Consider the following 18,455-nt stretch of genomic DNA (forward strand, 5'->3'; position numbering starts at 1 on the left):
GCCAACAGTGGCTGGGAGGTACTGTGGTGCCTGATGCCCCACATCCAGCTTAATAATGGCCTGCGAGACAAGATGTGCACGTGAGTCACGATCCCTCCTCTGCGCTACGATCGCCGCATTGCGACCTTCCCCTGATCTCCCGTGAACCCGCATCATCAAAACCGCTTTCCACATCCCCAGTATCCCGATTCGAGCTTTTCATAAGCTCTCTCGAAAGGTCTTTCGAAGCAGGTGTCTCAAAACAACATTGCCGCCTTCTTGGTTGAACGTGTTGCGAAATATCATGCCTGTGTCCTTCGTGTAGGCTCGCAGCTCTGCCACTTCGTCCCCACCCAATCAAATTAACGATATTGACGTGTGTCCTCGTACAGCCAATGATCCGCGTCAGCATTAAATCTACAAAACTTCGTTACACAATCTCCTACCTCCTCGCACGGAATCGGAAGAGGCTCGATACCAATTTCCCACCATCATTCTCCCCAACGGCCCTCTCAGATCGCATTCACCCACAGATACAGCGATTGTTTTGAGGTAGCTTGACCACCATCCAGAAACCTTCGCATCGTCCCTGCCGCGTCCCATGCTTTACCACCCTGGGTTGCTCGAATCGAGATACGTTAGGTTATCCGTCACGGTGCCCCAATTCTTCCTCCGTGCCCATCTCGATCACGAAATTGAAGCCTTAGTACCATGGTTAGTTCAGAGCCATCGAATTCTTCATCATGCCAGAAAGGACGGTAGCCAAGCGAACGCGCTTGGAGGATGATGCAGTATCGCTCACGTCGATCCAGAGCGAGGAGTACGATTCGTCTCAAGATTTTAACGTCGATGACGTTCTAGCCGAGAAGACTGAGCGTGGCAGGAAAATGTTCTTGCTATCTTGGACAGGCTATCCAGAAGAGAAGTCAACATGGGCACCGAGAAAGAATATTAGCGCTGAGATATTGGAGAGTTGGAAGGAAAAGAAGAAGCGACAAGAGAAAAATATCGAGAAGCCTTTTGATATAGTTGGGTTCGAAGCTAGATTGAAGAGACTAGCTGCAGAAAAGGAAGACCGCCACAGACGCCGCAAGGCAAAGAGGAGACGATTGGGAATGCAGGTTTCAGAATCTGAGAGTCAAGAGCGGCCATTCGCTTGCCGCCATCCCGGCTGTAGGAAGGTATTTAAACGGAGACCCGACCTAAGATCTCATCAAAAGGCACATTCTAAAGAGCGACCATTCACTTGTCGCAAGCCAGGCGGGGGGAAGAAATTTAAACGGAGACCCGACCTAAGATCTCATCAAAAGGCACATTCTAAAGAGCGACCATTCACTTGTCTTCATCCCGGCTGTGGGAAGCCATTTAAACGGAGAACCGACCTAACACAACATGGACGTGTACATTCTGAAGAGACACCATTTCCTTGTCCCAGTTGTCCGAAGAAATTCAAGTCGTCCACCGCTCTGGCTTCGCATCGTAAAGAGCGACCATTCACTTGTCCTCACGACCGCTGTGGGAAGACTTATATGCGGTTTGGACAACTAACGATACATATACGTACACATACTAGAGAGACACCATTTCCTTGTCCCAGTTGTCCGAAGAAATTCAAGTCGTCCACCGCTCTGGCTTCGCATCGAATTTCGCATTCTAAAAAGCAACGCTGGGCTTGTCCTCACGATGGCTGTGGGAAGACTTATATGCGGTCTGGACCACTAACGATACATATACGTACACATACTGGAGAGACACCATATCCTTGTCGCTATTGTCCGAAGAAATTTAAAGGGTCAGGCGCCCAGAAGAACCATGAACGTGTACACTCTAAGAAGCGACCATATGCTTGTCCAAAGATCCGCGGACAACACCCGGCGTACAACTGCCTCCACTGTGCAATGGCATTCGCTTCGTCCGATGAGTTAAAGGACCATGATTGTTCCGGATCAAAAGATTATATTTGTTTCGACTGCGGAGCGGCATTTCCTAATTCTCGCCCACTATCGACGCACCAGCGTCGTCATACAAGAGGCAAGTCACAACAGAAGCAGCCAACCACCTCAGGCAGAATGCGGCGAGGTGAATGGTACCGAAAGCTCGAGGAGTATCTGGGAGGATGGGAAGGAAGGTGTGCATTCTGTTCCATGCACAACTTAAGGGGTACCGGCCATTCTATGAATGGGTGCTTGGAGGAGGGAATAGAAAGGGTACGGGACAGGTGTACACGTTTACAAAGGGAATTGCCGAAGAAGGGCTATCAAGGATGTCATCTTTGTTACCTGCCACTGAGAATCTGTGATCATTGGGAATTTGGGGGAGATGAGACAGGGTGGAGAGAGAGCGAGATAGAGGTCTGTCAATTTTCAGGACTCGTCAACCCCGTGATTGCGACTCTTTTAGAGCAGAATGAGGCGGGAAGCATTAGCACTTTATTTGATCTGGTGGATCTAAGGGACGACTTAAACCAGACAAGCGAAGCCATATATGGATGGTTAAGACGACGGTGGGGAGAGACTGAAGCGAGTTGGAATATCCAGCTCTTTTTCAGAATCTCAGCTTGTCTTAACGTTAAGAAAACGGCAGACACAACTACAACGCTACCAAACCCTGATAATACTCTATCTGGCGAAGATGTCATAGATCCTTGGCTTTTGGCCTTGGAAGATGACAATAGAGGTAAGAGCAAGGAGATATCAGCGCACAACGCGGCCTTTAACCTGCTATAGGCATTCGAAACCAATCCCGAAGACCCTATGCTGAGGAATCTAGCTCTAGCAGAACTCGAGGACCTTCACATGAAGCTGTGCTATCGTCTGAGGCACAGCAACCAGTCTGCCAACAATCAAATCATCTGAATACTGTTGTGAGGGACGGAAAAGCTATGGTGAAGAGAAGGGCGGGGAAGAGACCTGCATACGAGCCTCTGTGGGATTTATCCGGAGAAGTTCCGATGAACCACGCGGCTAGGGAAGTTGTACGACTGAGAACTCTGACCGCCGAAGATGAAGAGGAAGATGAGGGAGGAGACATTCGGCCCGTAAAGCGTCGGAAGTCGAATATGAGGTGAAGGTATTTTTGGATAATGGTTTTGGGGTTTGGGGACAGGTTAATAGTCATAATAGAGCAGGGAAGAACAGCTATAGTAGCTTTTAACGCTCTCAACAGGACGATCGACAGCATAGCCAAAGTATAGTATTTTCTAATTGCAAGTCAAGGCCTTGTAGATAAATAGCTAAAGAACAATAGCAAACAGATTATATCTTTATATATTTATGTGGTAGAGATTTAAGACCCTTAAACTATAAATATTTTTCGGCACACTGGTTTTTTCGGCACGGCAGGATAGACGTTATATATGTTTTGCTTCATGTTTTACTTCAGAGGCGGAGAAGTTTCTCAAAGGCCGGCTGGGGACAAAAAACCGCTCTCGGCTATAACTGCTCTCGAATGATGCGCCCGCTGCTTTTAAGACAAGCATCGCCGCTTCTACGCCCCACTATGGCTGAAGAGGTCCGCAGGCCTTTGAAGTCTGCACTTGGTGGCTACAATAATCCTTCGATGTAGCTAGCGTCAGACAAAGCTGACCCTTTTTTTGTGTATATTTAAAAGAAATTATTATAAATTTACTAGACTTATTTCCCTAAATTATCCTCGAGTCTTAATGGGGCGAGAACGTTATTAAACATAGAAAAGTATACTTCAAATTAGTATAATATACAAAAAAAGTAATAATTAAAAGTATAATTAATCAACTTCTACAAAAGTTATTTGGAAGAAAACACAAAGGTGAGAATTAGACATAGTTAAAAATGAGAGTAAGGCGTTATAAATAAAATTGTACTATTTTGTGCTGAGATATTTATAATTTAGTAGCGAGGGTCGAAAATGATAGGGATTCTCGCCTCGCAGGGATATCGGTTAAAATATTGACTATATAAATTAAGGCTCTTTGATAGCACCCGAACAACTGGTGCAACGATGAATAAAGCAGGAGCAGGGCACTCTGGGGGTTCATGCCAAGTAGCTTTCTCCTATGACAAAGGAGAAACTTGGGTGGCCGTGCATAGTTGGGAAGGGAATTGTCCTCGTATAGCTACTCCTGGCCAAGTGACCAATGTCTACAGTGAGGATCAGAATTATACATTCATGATCCCGGAGGACTTTCCAACCGGTCATAAAGTCATATTTGCTTGGTAGGCGCCTGTTGCGTTGGGCTTGCAGAGATTTTCGGGTCCAAATCCTAATGGCTGTGGCTCAGACAACATGACCATTTTAGAGGCCCTTAAACGCTCCGGTTAAAAGTGAGTGGAAGTGTCAGTTGGGGATCAGGCTCCCCCTTGATCCATAAGCCTTAAGTTTCAGCAAATTCATCTCCTTTAGCAACTTTTAATACAATCGTTTACATCCTGGAATTCACAGGGCTAGCTTATGATTTGTTGTGCCCCAAATATGATCGTTGCACAGATATGATTACTGATACCACGAACATGATTACTGACACCCCTTTGCAATATGATTGCCACTTGGCGAGGTTGATGCGTGATACAATTTTACAAACACAACGTAATTTCGAAAATCTAACACTATTCTACCACCTCAGTATTCATTCATTGCCACATCACCAACCCTTTTGCCACAACACTAACCATTCTGCCTCTCCTGTCACTCAATGCCACTGCTAGGCTAAAAGGAGCTCGATTCCCTGGATTTCCTTTATTAGATCATTAGAGCTTTTCATGCCAATAACTACTTATAATTAGAAGAAAGGTTCTCGCAGCGGGGCTTCTTAATTTAAGGTTAGATTCCCCGAGAACTACGGCAGCCAGACTAGGCTGCAAAATTGACAGCGTGCGAGTGCCAGTTGTGGATCTAGCTACTTAGATAATAAGATTATATAAATCCCTGCTATTTGTTATTCAGAAGTTAAGAAGTTTAAAGTAAAGCGGCAGAAATGTTTTGTGGACGCATCGGATTCTGGTCGAAGTGGAAGGTTTCAACGCTAGAAGAATTTGTAACCTTAGGGCGGAGAAGGAGGAGGTCCGGCGCACCAACACCGCCAGAGTGGCCTGAATCATTGGTTACTCCAGAAAGAGAGAAGGTCATGGAGCCAGGTGTTGAGACACGATTTCACACCTTTTAATTTAGATAATTCTATCCTACCGACTCTAATCTACCTATCTAAAATGCAGGATTCAAAGAAAACTGAATACTATCGCTGCCCAAAAGAACACATGAGACCAAGTGATAGCAAGCCGTATACCCGGCCCAGACACAAGGGTTGGGCTAGGGCTGGAAGTATTTGGCTCCGATAAACTTTGAGTAGCCGTTCCAGGCATTATTTGGGAAGAACCTGTAGCCGTTGGGAATAGGTAGTGACTTAGAGCTGTATCGTTAATCATCTGCGTTCGGCTGGTCCCAAATACTGGTGGTGTGTTGAACAGAGTAGAAGAGGACAATGGTGTCCCGGCTCCCACCAGGAAAGCCGTACTCTGTGCAGTTGCCCTCGAGTTCGGGGTTGCAGTGGCCGTACCAGAAGCCGGATCGCTTGTTAACAGAATAATACCAGAGCCCACTTGACCACCATATTGAATCTCCACGGTTGCTTCTGCTTGTTCAAAAGTACTGCTCTCAGCTCTACCAGACTGAGCGAAGCCGTAACCAAATAAAATAGTGATTACAAGTACGATACGATTCATAGTTTTCTCGGAGCCCGACTTGCCAGGCCTAAACTTTGAAACAAACATATCTTTCTTATAAAGAACCGGAACTGGCGTAAAAGAAACAGCTGAGAACGGCTTGTTGAAGCCACAACTGGCTTGGTAAGGTATTTATAAAGACTCAACTTTTGCTTCCTAAACCCCCATTTCACTTCATCCTGGAGATATTCCCTTCTCCGCCTCCCTCACAAGATCTTGAACGAGCAACATTCATCCTCCAAGATGGTGGCACAACAAGCACCCAGGACCAATCGAGTGGTAAATAAGGAAAAGGAAGCAAAGAAAGCGCTCCTGACCAGGAAAGCCATTGACGGAAAAGCAACAGCCCTTAAGAAACAAGATAATGGAACCCAAAAGGCTGAAGCTATCTTAGCCAAGATAGTGTTGCTTGAAAAAATTGAACAAAAAGAGAGAACTGAAGCCGTGTTGCAAGAGCTTGCAGAGCTTAACCAGAATCGCATGGAATATGATATGGATATTGAGAAGGCGAAAAGTGAAGAAGTAGGCTTCGAGCAGGAAATTCTAGACGCTGATCAGATGGACATCTATGACGAGGTCGATCCGGACGAACCTTTAACGTCGACAGACAGGCTCCCGCCCCCCCTTTTCACAGTCAACCGCGATTTAGCAGCTCTTTTATCAGGAGCGAGTCTGAGTGGCGATGCAGAAAATCTAGACCTCGATGAAGGGTCCGGCTTGAGGCCGGCCCAACATCCTGTTGGCTACAAAGGTGGGATCTCGACGACAGCTATCGTCGGTGATTTCGAAGTCAAAAACTTCCCAATTTATAGACTCAGGACGGATATTGCGATTAACGACGACGAAGTGCCTAATATTATGGAACGGAGACGTGGAGGGAAAAACAAACCTTTGAGCAAAGAAAAGTGGCGGAAAAAAGATATCAAGGCTATTAAAGGGATCGCCATAGCAGTTCCCTGTGAATATCCTGGAAAACCGGAAGATTTGGTTGCACAAATCAAACCTATTTCAGAAAAGAAAAAGATAAAATTGAAGAAAAATGGGAAGAAGGTTCCGAAACAGCCAGATGTGCAACTCCTTATTGAATGGCGGGAGCCATTGGTGGTGGAGACCCCGAGTGGACCCCAATCAGTTTCTACGAGTTGGGAAAGCAGATCAGGGTGTGGTAGAATCTGGAACAAAAAGATAGTACCAGATCTCATGTGTCGTTATGCAAAATTTCATGAAGTTAACTACAGGAGACATGGGGGTGAGCATGGATCAGAAGAACGGAGTATATCTCCGTTCGAGATCCCTTCCGCTGGGGTCACACCGGATCCCGATTCGGATACCGATTCCGATCTGGATTCTGAAGAAGAAATTGTGCTTGCGGAGGCGATGAAGAAAGCGAAGAAAGCGAAGAAAGCCGCAGAGAAGAAGGCGAAGGAGGAGGCGGAGAAGCCGAAGGAGGAGGTGGAGAAGCCGAAGGAGGAGGTGGAGAAGCCGAAGGAGAAGGTGGAGAAGCCGAAGGAGAAGGTGGAGAAGCCGAAGGAGAAGAAAGAGGGCGCTAGTGCATATGAGGATGGCATGGCAAAATTCGACTTAAAGTTCCGCATGGTGAGAAAGATAAATCAGGCGGTGGATTTGACATCAGAACAAGCGGGGGATTTCATTGACGCATATGACAGTTATTGGGCGAAGCAAGGAGCAAAGGTTATTTCACCAGTCTAACAATCAGTTTCCTTTTCGCGTTTGATTCTAGCCGCTGGGAGGTTGAATCGAAGTTGCAGGTATATTTCATTTTACCTTAATCACTAATTCTCTTTCCCCTGATCTACGTTTCTTATGGGGTTTTATCATTTTTAGTCTATCTTTAATCTCTTTCAACTATTTTGAGAATGTTCATATAAATAGAACTTTATTTTCAGAATTCAGATAACGCTGATATGTGAAACAAAGGGAGCCATTTTTGACACAGGCAGCATATTTTGCCTCCATTCTCTAGTACCTAAGCAATGACTTCACCGAAAAGCACACTCCTATCATTCTAAACAATTGCCCATGGATATCGCTACCCTAGGATATGCCATTGCGGCAGGCGGCACTCTACTCGTCCTTGTTCTTGTCAATTTCCTTCCTCTCCTTCCTCGACCTATTTCATTTGCACGACCATTCTTCCGTCGAGCCTCAAGGATCTTGAGATATCGTTACCTTGTTGACCGACATCGGTTTTTAGGTCCATGGACTTTTGCAGACGTAATCATTCAGGTGATGTACATTGGTATCAACTCTTTCTGCCTCGGCTTCCGAGTCCCTAGCATTGCAGCGGCTGGCATACGAGCTGGCAACCTCTCCATGCTCACCTTGATTCTGCTGTTTCTCGGCCCACATCTTAGCTTTCTGGCCGATATCATTGGCGTCTCCCTGAGTACTTTTCAGCAGATTCATCGTTCCGCTGGCTTGATGTCCCTAGGGCTCGTCGTCTTTCACACCCTCGTTATATTTGCCTCCCGGACAGCCTTTGCTGTCCAGGGGAGAAAAAACAAATTTGCGATAGTAGTGAGTGCTCAATAGCACCTAATCTTTCTCGAGTCAACTAACCACTCCAGGCTGGATCGGCCCTCGGTTTCATTGTCATCCTCTCTTGGCCTCCTCTCCGTAAACGTTTCTACGAAGTCTTCCTCCGCTTGCATCAGCTTCTGTCAGCCATTATTGCAGCCTCCATTCTGCTACATGTTCCTCCGACTCTCCTCCCTCAAATGTACTTCTACATCGCTACTGCTGGGACTTTCGTCGTGACCCTCACACTTGAGGCTTGGATCTGGCTGTTCCGCAATGGGGTGCTTGCAAATAAGATGCCAACAGTTGGAGAGATCTTCATATATCCAGAGGGGGATAAGAAAAGCCCGTTCCAAATGACGATCTGGCTAGAAAAACCACTAGAAATCAAGCCTCCACAGCATATCAATATTTGGATACCCTCACTTGGTATTCGGTACCTCCTGCAGAGTCATCCTTTCATAGTCACTTCCTGGACCGGCAAGAAGCCGACAAGCTTAGAGCTCTTGATCGAGCCTCGCCATGGGTTGACTAGAAGGCTCCAATCCTTAGCGGTCCCCAAGATCGGATACACAGGTGGGTTAGGTCGAGTGCTATTCACTGGGCCACATGGAATCTCCGTTCCGGTCGACCAATATGAATACGTTTTTATGGTCGCCAGTGGTTATGGAATCATACCCCACTTACCCCTTTTAGAGCGACTCGTTCAAGGAGCACTCGCTCATGAAGTTCGAGCTCGCCGAATCCGTTTGGTCTGGGAGCTTGAAGATATAGGTAAGTCTTAACATGAGTGTACGGCCCTTTCTCACCAAAAATTATAGAGCTATTCAAGGTAGTGTCTCCGCTACTTAATTGGGTCTTGTCAGAAGATCGGAAACTCGGGAGCAATTGCGTAAGTTGCATGCCTCTTTTCTTGCCCTCAACTGCTAAATCAATTAGACCCTTGTAATATCGCTTTATTCAATGAAATTAAAAGCTGGCCCGCTTGGCAGCGGCAAGCGAGCAAAGATATTTAATCAAACTATTCCTCTTGGATCTATACTTATAGGTGAGGTAGCGGAGATTAACAAGAGAAATAATCAGAAAATGAAAACGGCAGATACAGAAGCCGTGGATGCGGAAGCGATAGAATTGGATGCGATAAAAGAAATGGATACAGTAAAGGAAATGGAAAAGAGAAGAGCCAAGGAAATATCAGAGGGGCGACTAGATATTGTGGCAAACCAGGAACGACGAGATATTATATCAAACCAGGAACGACTAAATAAAGAGAGCATCCTCCAGCCTGAGTTACCCGTCTATATAAGAACACCCAGAATGCTCATTACAGGTAATAGTATGCCTGCATCCAAACTCCGTTCTATGTACTAATGATTTGAAGTCTCTGCGTCGGAACAGCTTCGGGATGAGCTAAAGTCGGTTGTACAAGCTCCTCTTAATCATATTTCTTTAGTAGAGCTAGATTATCAGCCTTCAAATTAGCGTTCCTAGATATGAAAGCTCTTACTTAACTAAGTCATATCTAGTATGCAAATATTCTTAGCATTTTCTTCCACTTTGATAACGTTTCAAAAATAAGTGGGGCCGGTGCATGCCTCCGATAAGGTCCGCCAAAATCTGCTGATGGGAGCCAAAAGCGGATGGCTTGCGGCTGGCTTACGGGCGATAGCTTAAAACGCGGGGTCACCCCACACTATCGAACATTGAATGTCCCCCCTACCTGAGAATCCAAAATCCGAAAACATGGCACCACAACCGGTTGATCTAAATACTTTGCTAGACTATGATGCACATATTGCGCTGTTCCCACTGATAAAGGCATTGCGCGAAAAGAAAAACATTATCGTTATTGCAGGAGCCGGAATTTCAGCTTCCGCAGGGAGTATATAGCTCTTCCCCCTCATGTCTCTTTCGAATGCTGAATGAATTAGTCCCTACCTTCGAAACGGAGTCAAAAAAACGGCGTGATTTGTTTAGAGCGAGCACATATAATACAGACGCAGGAACGGCGAGTTTCAATGGGGTGCTGTGCGATATGTATCACTTGATAGAACGTGCCAGCCCAACTCAGACTCACCTGGTAATTGCTGCCCTTGCTAAAGAACGCCGACTACTACGCTTATATACTCAAAATATTGATGGAATAGACACGCGACAGCCACTGATGGAAACCGACATCCCCTTGCTTCGCAATGGCCCTTGGCCGCAGACAGTTCAGCTGCACGGGGACTTGAGGACCATTCATTGCCTCAAGGATCCCACTCACTTGGCTCCCTTCCGCCCAGAGCTTTTTGACAAAGGGTCCCAACCAGGCTGCGCTAAGTGCGAAAAACTTGAAGAGGAGAATGGGGCCAAAAACGAGGACGAAAGAAGAAGAAGGAGAGGAATTTCCCTCGTAAGACCCAGAATTTGCCTATATGAGGATGATCATTATATAGATATGGATGCGATAAGCAATGTCCAAGCCGCAGACTACAGAATGAAGGTTGGTGCGGTCATCGTGGTGGGAACCGCTCTTAAAGTGCCAGGAGCAAAGCGGTTTACACAGAACATATGTCGCATAGCACGTAACTGTGGTGGATTCACAGCCTGGATCAATCTCAAGCCTCCACCTAAAGATCTCGACTGCTTGGACCTAGCCATTAAAGGAGATTGCGAGACTGTGGCCAAGCACGTATCGATTTGGTGGCTGATGGGCCCTGATGTTTTGAGCGACTTTCACATACAAGAATTGCAGAAGAAGTGGAGGATGCTAATTATTGGTAGGTCGCCAGAGGCGGTACTGGAACGAGTATTTCCAACAATTGATGGCACATCTCTTTCCAAAATTCTGCAGCAGGAAGAAAATAGGGCGCGGGTCCTTGGCATTAAAAAGGACGGACAGCCAGTCTTCGTCCTTGCGGAGGGTTCCCAACGGTCTGGCATATATACCAACGGAGCTAACGGTCACAGCACCGAAGCAGCATCTGGAGATGCGTTCACCGCACCTCCACCGCCGCAAAGCTCAGACACCTTTCCGAAACTTCCAGACTGCTGGGAGACGGAGATGTTGAAGAGGCTGAGCGAGGTCGAGGTCGAGGTCCAAGAGATCAAGACTCAAGGGGTCGTTGTTCAAGTCCACACGAGCTCGTCTGTCATCACTACAGTTACCGACTTAGGTTATGAGGCCAAGCCTAAAGAGTCACTCTGGCGCCTAAAGCCCGGAGAATATCTTAACGATGAGGTTATGAACGCGTATCTCGAGCTCCTTCCAGGGTTTAATGCGACTGCAGGTCATTCTATCCAAAGAACCTTTATTTTGGATATGAAGCCCGATCAACCAATGAAGGTACTTCGTAGGCTCATTAGAACTAATACATATTCTATTTATATCCCAGTGAATAAAGACCTCCACTGGACTTTCGCTACTATAACAAAGACGAAAGATACTCCGGTAAGTTGGACGTATTACGATAGCCTTGGCGGAGAGCCCCTTCCAAAGTTGCTCGCCTGGATTCACAGAGTGTTTCCCGGGATAAAGGAAATGACCGCCACACCCATGCCGAAGCAGGGGAACTTCGTTGACTGCGGTCTCTTTGTCCTCCTGGGCATTCGCCTGCTGTCAGCTGGCCGACGATACTCCCAAGCACAAAGTGACGATATTATTCCGAAGTTCAGGCAAAGGGTCTTAGCCGAGCTCTTAGCTTGCACTCTCGACCCTACGAGAAGTCAGCTTGACGAATTCAAAGACTGCGAGGCACTAGCAAGCAGAATCCCCAACCCTTCAGATAAAGTTGGCGCTAAGAGCATGTCTGGAGCTCGCCGTGGTCCAAGTCATCAACGTGTATTGCCGTGCTCTGTTATAGAGATATTCGACTCGTCGGATTCGCCTGGTGAATCCGAAGAGGAAATTGCCCAAATGAACCCACCGAAAGGAAAAGTTTCCCAGCAAAAGAAGAAGGAGAACCCCGAGCAGGTTGCAGCTAGATTCGGAGAAGAGGCACTAATAATCAATGTATTGAGAGAGGCAGTAGCAATCGAACGGGCCTCTCAAAAGGGAGCCGGGAACTCCAAAATGGAGAATATTCAGCTTTCGGATTTGTGGTTTATGATTAGTACAGAGAAGCGGGCTCTAAAACAACGTCATGTACACTACGAGTTCTCACGCCAATTCTGGGCGGAGGTTGCGCGGCTTAGCAGCCGCCCGCATCAACGTCGTCAAGTACCTAAAGCCGTCATCCCCAAGCTAATGAGCAAGCTTGAAATTACTAATGGGACGAGCTGGAAATACGTTTTACGACGGGCACGGAGAGGATCAGTTTGGATTGAATTGGCGGATATTTTTAAGAACGATTTGGAAGATCCCAGCGTTGTACTGTCCGCCATCTCGGACGCAACATACACATTGGAAGCCATGACATTAACTAATCGAAAAGTGTTATTCGACACAATTCGGTCCAGGATAGAAGAACCAGGGAACGAGATTCTGCAAAGACTCAAGACTGCCAGTGCTTTGTATACGGCGGTGATACACAATTCCTTGCCTGGGGATCTCCCAATAGAGTCTGGTGACGAACATCTACCCTTTAAAGATAAGGTCAGCTGTGGAAGATAATTAGTCACCAATTCAGTGAATTAAGCATCGCTTATTATTTAGTTAATTCTTTTAACGGGATCCATTTCTAGACACTTGTGGCTGTGCACCCCTGGCTAGTTATTCGCTACCCCTACCTCGTCCAAAATGAGCCTTTCCTGTCCCTCTTTCCCCGAGTTAGGCGTGGAAATATGGGTCAACAGCCTTGCGGACGTTTTGGGAAATCTGGTATGGTGGTGTTGTATTTGAGGGTGGCAACTACAATCTGTGGTTGCGAGGCATGTAGAATGATAATATTTCTCCTTGCTACTAAACATAACGATCTCGCGAACAAAGACGAAAGCATGTCTCCTCTGAAAAGTCCACGCCACCGCGGCCTACTTACCCGACGCAGTACTATTATGTGCCGGGGCGGGCTTAGGCTGCTTTGTCTCCCAGTCTCAACTCTCCACTCCCTCGCCAGCTCACGACATCCTACCCGTGTGTGTGTCCGTTCATCTGCGCGGTGCACAGCCGTCTCGTACAGTTACTTGGGGCACGCGGGGTCGTTGCAGTGCCATGCTTACCGACGGGCGCTGCACAGGTCAGCGTTGTCCCGCATCGGCGTCGCTGTTCGTGAGATAGTCGAGGGGAGTAGATAAGTCGGTAGCCCAAACCCCCTACTTTTCAAACTCCGGAACGTCATGCTGAGTAGCAAGAATTGCCTCCAAAACAGGTCCATAAACAGACACCATGTCAAAACCCAAAGGAATATCATCAACAAACAACCACACGCTTTCTTCCACTTGCCACATACATGTTGTGAGGCCGAGCACAGTCGACTTGCTCACAGCAGCTCCTCTATCTCGAAGCTGAGCAGAGGCCGCATGACGAAGCACCATCCAGAGAGTATCGACCTCTACCACAATAAACCCAACAGACGTAGAACCGCAAACGCCTGTGACGCCAGTATCAGCAGAGTCTTTTATGTTACTGCAGACCCTGATTTTCCAACGGGATGCTCATGCGCTCGATGAAACGAGCAAACAGAACCTAGCGAGGCACTTACAGAAACGTAACAAAGCTTTCCAGAAATCCTCTGCTCTAGGCATCCTCCAAGAGGACCGAATTCAATTCCTGACCACAATCAACAAAGCCAAAGTTCGACGAGCGACCAAGTCATTGGTACTAGGGAAGGCGAAGGTCATGAGCTATAAGGACCTTGAGGAAGTACGAGTGAAGCATGCTGAAAAAGATGCTGCTAAAGAAACCAAAGGTAAGGGTAAACGGGGTCGGAAGCGCCAAAGTGCCACGCCAGAGGCAGAGGAAGCCACCGCAGATAAGGTCAAACGGGGGTGGAAGTGCAAAAGTACTGTACTAGAGGCAGAGGCAGTGGCAGAGGAGCTAGAGCCAGAACCAAATCCCAAGATGGCGCGGACGAGCAAAGCGCCAGCACCATCGAGAGCCTCAGTGTCGGAAACACCGATTGCGGAAGATGAGATTGTGCCAGAACCATGGAGAGCCCTAGTAGCGAAGATATGGTAGTAGAGGCCAACATTGCCATTTGAACATGTAATAGAGGATCGATAAGTCTGAGGCAAGCTCAAGCTGGCTTCACAACCTGGTTGCTGCATAGTAACTTAGATTCAATATTTAGTCTTCGTCGGTTTTTGACAGAAGCGGTTATAACCAGCCTTTGACGTTCCTCTACCGTGCTTGCTCCGTAATGCATATGCCGAATGGCTTGTAATGGCCGATGCCTGCCATTGTCATGCCCGCCGTTTATCGTACGCTCTTCATTGTGCCACCTTCATTGTGCCACCTTCATTGTGCCGTCGTTATATGTTGTAGGTAGTATCGCCGTTGGTCGTCGGAGCTCAGCTGTGCTCGCTATCGTTGCCACATTGTCACCAGGTCATCGCAGTCTGGCGTGCTGATACCGTACTCCTTTCGGCACTCCTGCTGTCATCATTAAGGTCATCTTTGAATTCGTCAGTAATCTTGCAAGAGAGCGGGATACCCTAACCCTTGGAGGCCCGGGCTAAGAATCAAAGCGGTTCGTCGTTTCAAGCGGAGTACGAAGCAGGTTGAGTGAAGAGCCAGAAGAGATAGGTGGGAATCGAAAAGCTGGAAGTGACAAGCCGGAAAGTGATGGTTGCTGCCTACCACTTTCGGCTGGTCGGAGGATGTCGGGAAACGGGGATTTCCGGTAAGATCCACCCTCCTCAGCCACAAGCGCCGCATCCACAATTTTAGCAGCCACAGGTATTACAGTCTCCAGAGATTACAGTAACCACGACATAGTTTACCAGGGTCCTTGCTCGCTTAATTAGAGGAGGTATTAGCCCATGTGGCGACGTTGCATGAAATGGCACGCCTCGGCCGCCACAATCGTGGTAATATCTTTTCAGCCTTATAGTAACACCTAGATATCGCATCTATCCGTTCTATATCTTTAAAAGCTCGAAAAAGCTTAATAGTGGTGTCGTACGTCGAGGGGTCCTGTTATAGTATAAAAGGAGGCTCTCTATAGATTCAAGGGGGCGGCGACGATACATTCATAATTTTCGGAACTAATAGGTGAGGAGTGTTTAGGGGAAGTATATAATGCACTGAAATAAAAGTGAATAGAAAATATAACACGTTCACAGATTTGAAGTCACTTGAACTTGAAGTACCTACGATTTGTCTCGTTACAGGGTGCGTCTCGGCACGCAGGGATAGACGTTAGTAATAAAATAATGCGAATAGTTAAAAATAAGAGGCTCTAAAGATTAATATATTAAGAGTTTATATACTACTTTTATATATTAACTAAAAAACAATCTTCTTTAAACTAGTTCATTTCTTCCTAACTTATTTGAGATAAAATATAATCTATATATAATGTAATAATTAGGTTATTGGGCGGAGAATACAGGAACTTGGCAGAAATATACTCTTACTAGCTTATTTTTTAATACTTTAATATTGGGCTAAGAGAAATTAGACCAAGTAATTTCTATTAGAAAGAAGAAGTAATTATTTATAATTCCGGTTCTTTTGCCTCTTTCTTTTATATTCTTTTATACTGCTTTTTCTTATATTTGCCAGATATAATATAGGTACTTTAGCAAATTATTTACTTTCTCAAATATTAAAGTTACAGTAGAAGGCGAATTGGGTATCGCTAGATTTTTAGTTACTTATTTTTAGCGGGGTCCATTTCCAGACACGTGTGGCTGTGCACCTTGCTCGGTTTGTACCCAAAAGGTACCACAACTAATTATTAGCGCAGAGCGGAGCTAATTCTTGCTTTTATTTCAGAAGATCACTCCACCGATAAGAAGCTCAATCAGCAAGATTGCCAGTTACTTTTCGTGTCTGGAGCCAATTCTAGGAGCTTTCTGGTAGGTACCATTTTAGGACCTCCTGGGCATTATTATAAATATTAACAAGTAAGCTTTATGGACAGACCTCGACCATGGCTTCTAGCAAAGCGGAACTAGTTCCTCACGAGCTTTTGCTTCGATTTCAACATTTTCTCCCACTACTCGAGAAATATTTAATAGTGGACGCATGGAGAAAATGGCACCCTACAAAAGAAGAGGAGCATAGTGCCGCGTGGAGTGGTATTTTCAAGGATAACCATTGGCTTTCTGCTACGGTAGACAAAGGTTTAAATCCTGCTCTAGTAGGGTGTGATCTATATCGATATGTTCAGAGGAGTTTTTTTCATAACAAGAACCAACCGACCAACCTGGCCCTTGTTCTCGGATTTGATGGAGAAGGCGGAAGGGACAAGCCTGACATGGATGGCTTATTAACGGTTTTTTGGTCGTCCCTTCGTGAACATATAACAAAAGATAGGGAGCTTTTCTTTCCAGAGACCGGACTTACACTTAATTTTGGAGACGCTGTGTATAATCACTATAATACCTATATAAACACTCCACGAAAACTAGTACACCGAGGCTTAACTGGATTCCACTCGGCCTATCTCTACTGGAAGGATAATGGATATAAAATTCGGGCAATTGGACCGAAAAACGTCCTAGGAATTACAGAATGGGGGCACAAACGCGTGGATAGGGCTCTTGGCCTGGAATGGAATCACCTTCCGAGTAATATATCAAGACAGCACTACTTCGTTGCGAATGATGGAACTGAATTGAAGTTAGAGCCACTTTGCTATACGGATAGATCCGGTATAACTGGATGGAAATGGAATGATGAGGCGGAGTACTTTAAATATCCTCAAAATCGCTCTATCTAAGTTAACGTCCATCCCTGCGTACCGAATAGTAAGGGGTAATAGCTATAGCTGCTTTAGTGCTATTAATAGGACGATTAATAATATAGCCAAACTGTAACGTCTATCCCTGTGTCCCGAGACGCACCCTGTAGCGAGACAAATTATAGGTACTTTAATTTCAAGCGGCTTTAAATCTGCGAACGTGTTAAAATTTCTATTCATTTTTATTTTAGTGTATTATATACCTTCCCCGAACACTCCTAACCTATTAATTCCGAAAATTATTATCACGTCGTCGCTACCCTCTTGAATTTACAGAGGACCTCCTTTTATAGTACCCCTTCGTAATGTGGGGCGGATGGGCCTGTGGCTTGTGTGGCTTGTACCAGGGAGGTTCTTTGAAAAGGCAGAATTGGCGGTCATCTGTTCTTTGCTTCCTTTCCAACCCGCCAGGAGTCAGCCGTTTTCGGTCAGCCACAACTATGGCACCCCCACTGGATGTTGCAACGCATATTTTGATCGAAACTTTGCTAAAACAAGGGCTTGAGAACAAGCTAATAGCCTCAGAAGCCTCGTGCAGCGTGCGCACTGTCCAGAGAATCCGTCTGAAGGGACAGCAGTTCGAAATATCTGGGGGGTGCACCCCGTCACGCCAAACCCACCAAATTTTCCCGATTTTTCAAAGTCTTCAGAAAATACCAAAAACTTCCCAGATCGTAGATAATACTCCAAAAATCGCGAATATCGTGTTTCTTCTTCGAAGTTGTGGTGTAAGGCCTTTAAATTTAAAGTTGAGCAGTTGAGGGGTGGGGGAGGTTCACAAGTGACACCTCGATGCCTAAGGCCATTAAAATCTAGCTCACCCAAAGCCAATGCATCTCAAAATCTCTTACCTCCCCATCTACCTACAAAGGACAATGTGAGCCAGCAGTACGTTTCCCGCAAGTCCAACGCCCCCTTCTTCTAACCCTTTTCCTCTTCAGGCCAGCGAAGATATCCAGACGATCTCGAAGTGCAATACTATTCCAAACACAATCGCATCCATAATAATCCTCAATGCGATCTTAAGATCTTACCCAAGCCACCTGGGCCAGAAATTGGCATGGCGATTTATGCCGGGTCATTGGGACAAGAAGAAGCAAGACAAGCTGCTATCGCTGAGTACCGCGCTCGATTAAGCAAGTTCGTTAGAACTCATTGCCGAATTACCTTAGAGCCTCTAAAATACTATATATATATTTATTACGGTCTCTCTTTATTTACTTTGCATACAGCCACTTTTGGCCACTACTAATAAATGGATTTTTCAAGCAGCCTTATTATATAACTAGTTGCTGCATGAGAGTTTATTTAATAGGCTTAATATATAGAGCCAAAGATGGAGCACTATAACCATGAACGGCTGATTATATATTAAATCATAGCGCTAGCTAACCCCTCACCTTTTTTTTTTTAG

At 46.0% G+C, this 18,455-nt stretch overlaps 6 protein-coding genes across 6 annotated transcripts; 5 read left to right on the plus strand and 1 right to left on the minus strand.

Annotated features, from left to right (window-relative positions):
- Positions 1–626: 626 nt before the first annotated feature.
- K444DRAFT_697347 (uncharacterized protein) lies at positions 627–3,046 on the plus strand (the record flags this gene model as incomplete). The annotated part of the gene is made up of 2 exons (XM_024887927.1): positions 627–2,655; positions 2,706–3,046. Exons 1-2 carry the CDS (start codon positions 723–725, stop codon positions 3,044–3,046), a joined length of 2,274 nt encoding a protein of 757 aa, XP_024732252.1. The 5' UTR covers positions 627–722.
- Positions 3,047–5,171: 2,125 nt separating this feature from the next.
- K444DRAFT_634182 (uncharacterized protein) lies at positions 5,172–5,675 on the minus strand (the record flags this gene model as incomplete). The annotated part of the gene is made up of 1 exon (XM_024883714.1): positions 5,172–5,675. One exon carries the CDS (start codon positions 5,673–5,675, stop codon positions 5,172–5,174), a length of 504 nt encoding a protein of 167 aa, XP_024732253.1.
- A 243-nt stretch (positions 5,676–5,918) lies between these two features.
- K444DRAFT_697363 (uncharacterized protein) lies at positions 5,919–7,385 on the plus strand (the record flags this gene model as incomplete). Its single annotated transcript, XM_024887928.1, has 1 exon — positions 5,919–7,385. One exon carries the CDS (start codon positions 5,919–5,921, stop codon positions 7,383–7,385), a length of 1,467 nt encoding a protein of 488 aa, XP_024732254.1.
- A 330-nt stretch (positions 7,386–7,715) lies between these two features.
- On the plus strand, positions 7,716–8,998 carry K444DRAFT_538848 (uncharacterized protein; the record flags this gene model as incomplete). Its single annotated transcript, XM_024875573.1, has 2 exons — positions 7,716–8,213; positions 8,264–8,998. 2 exons carry the CDS (start codon positions 7,716–7,718, stop codon positions 8,996–8,998), a joined length of 1,233 nt encoding a protein of 410 aa, XP_024732255.1.
- Positions 8,999–10,031: 1,033 nt separating this feature from the next.
- Positions 10,032–10,878, plus strand: K444DRAFT_479881 (DHS-like NAD/FAD-binding domain-containing protein; the record flags this gene model as incomplete). Its single annotated transcript, XM_024872983.1, has 2 exons — positions 10,032–10,095; positions 10,145–10,878. Coding segments are annotated over 2 exons (798 nt in total), but the record flags the coding sequence as incomplete, so codon positions are not given.
- Positions 10,879–13,704: 2,826 nt separating this feature from the next.
- On the plus strand, positions 13,705–14,310 carry K444DRAFT_538676 (uncharacterized protein; the record flags this gene model as incomplete). Its single annotated transcript, XM_024875562.1, has 1 exon — positions 13,705–14,310. A coding segment is annotated over one exon (606 nt), but the record flags the coding sequence as incomplete, so codon positions are not given.
- Between the last annotated feature and the right edge of the window lie 4,145 nt (positions 14,311–18,455).

Source organism: Hyaloscypha bicolor, assembly GCF_002865645.1.
Source record: "Hyaloscypha bicolor E unplaced genomic scaffold K444scaffold_126, whole genome shotgun sequence".
NCBI lineage: Eukaryota > Fungi > Ascomycota > Leotiomycetes > Helotiales > Hyaloscyphaceae > Hyaloscypha > Hyaloscypha bicolor.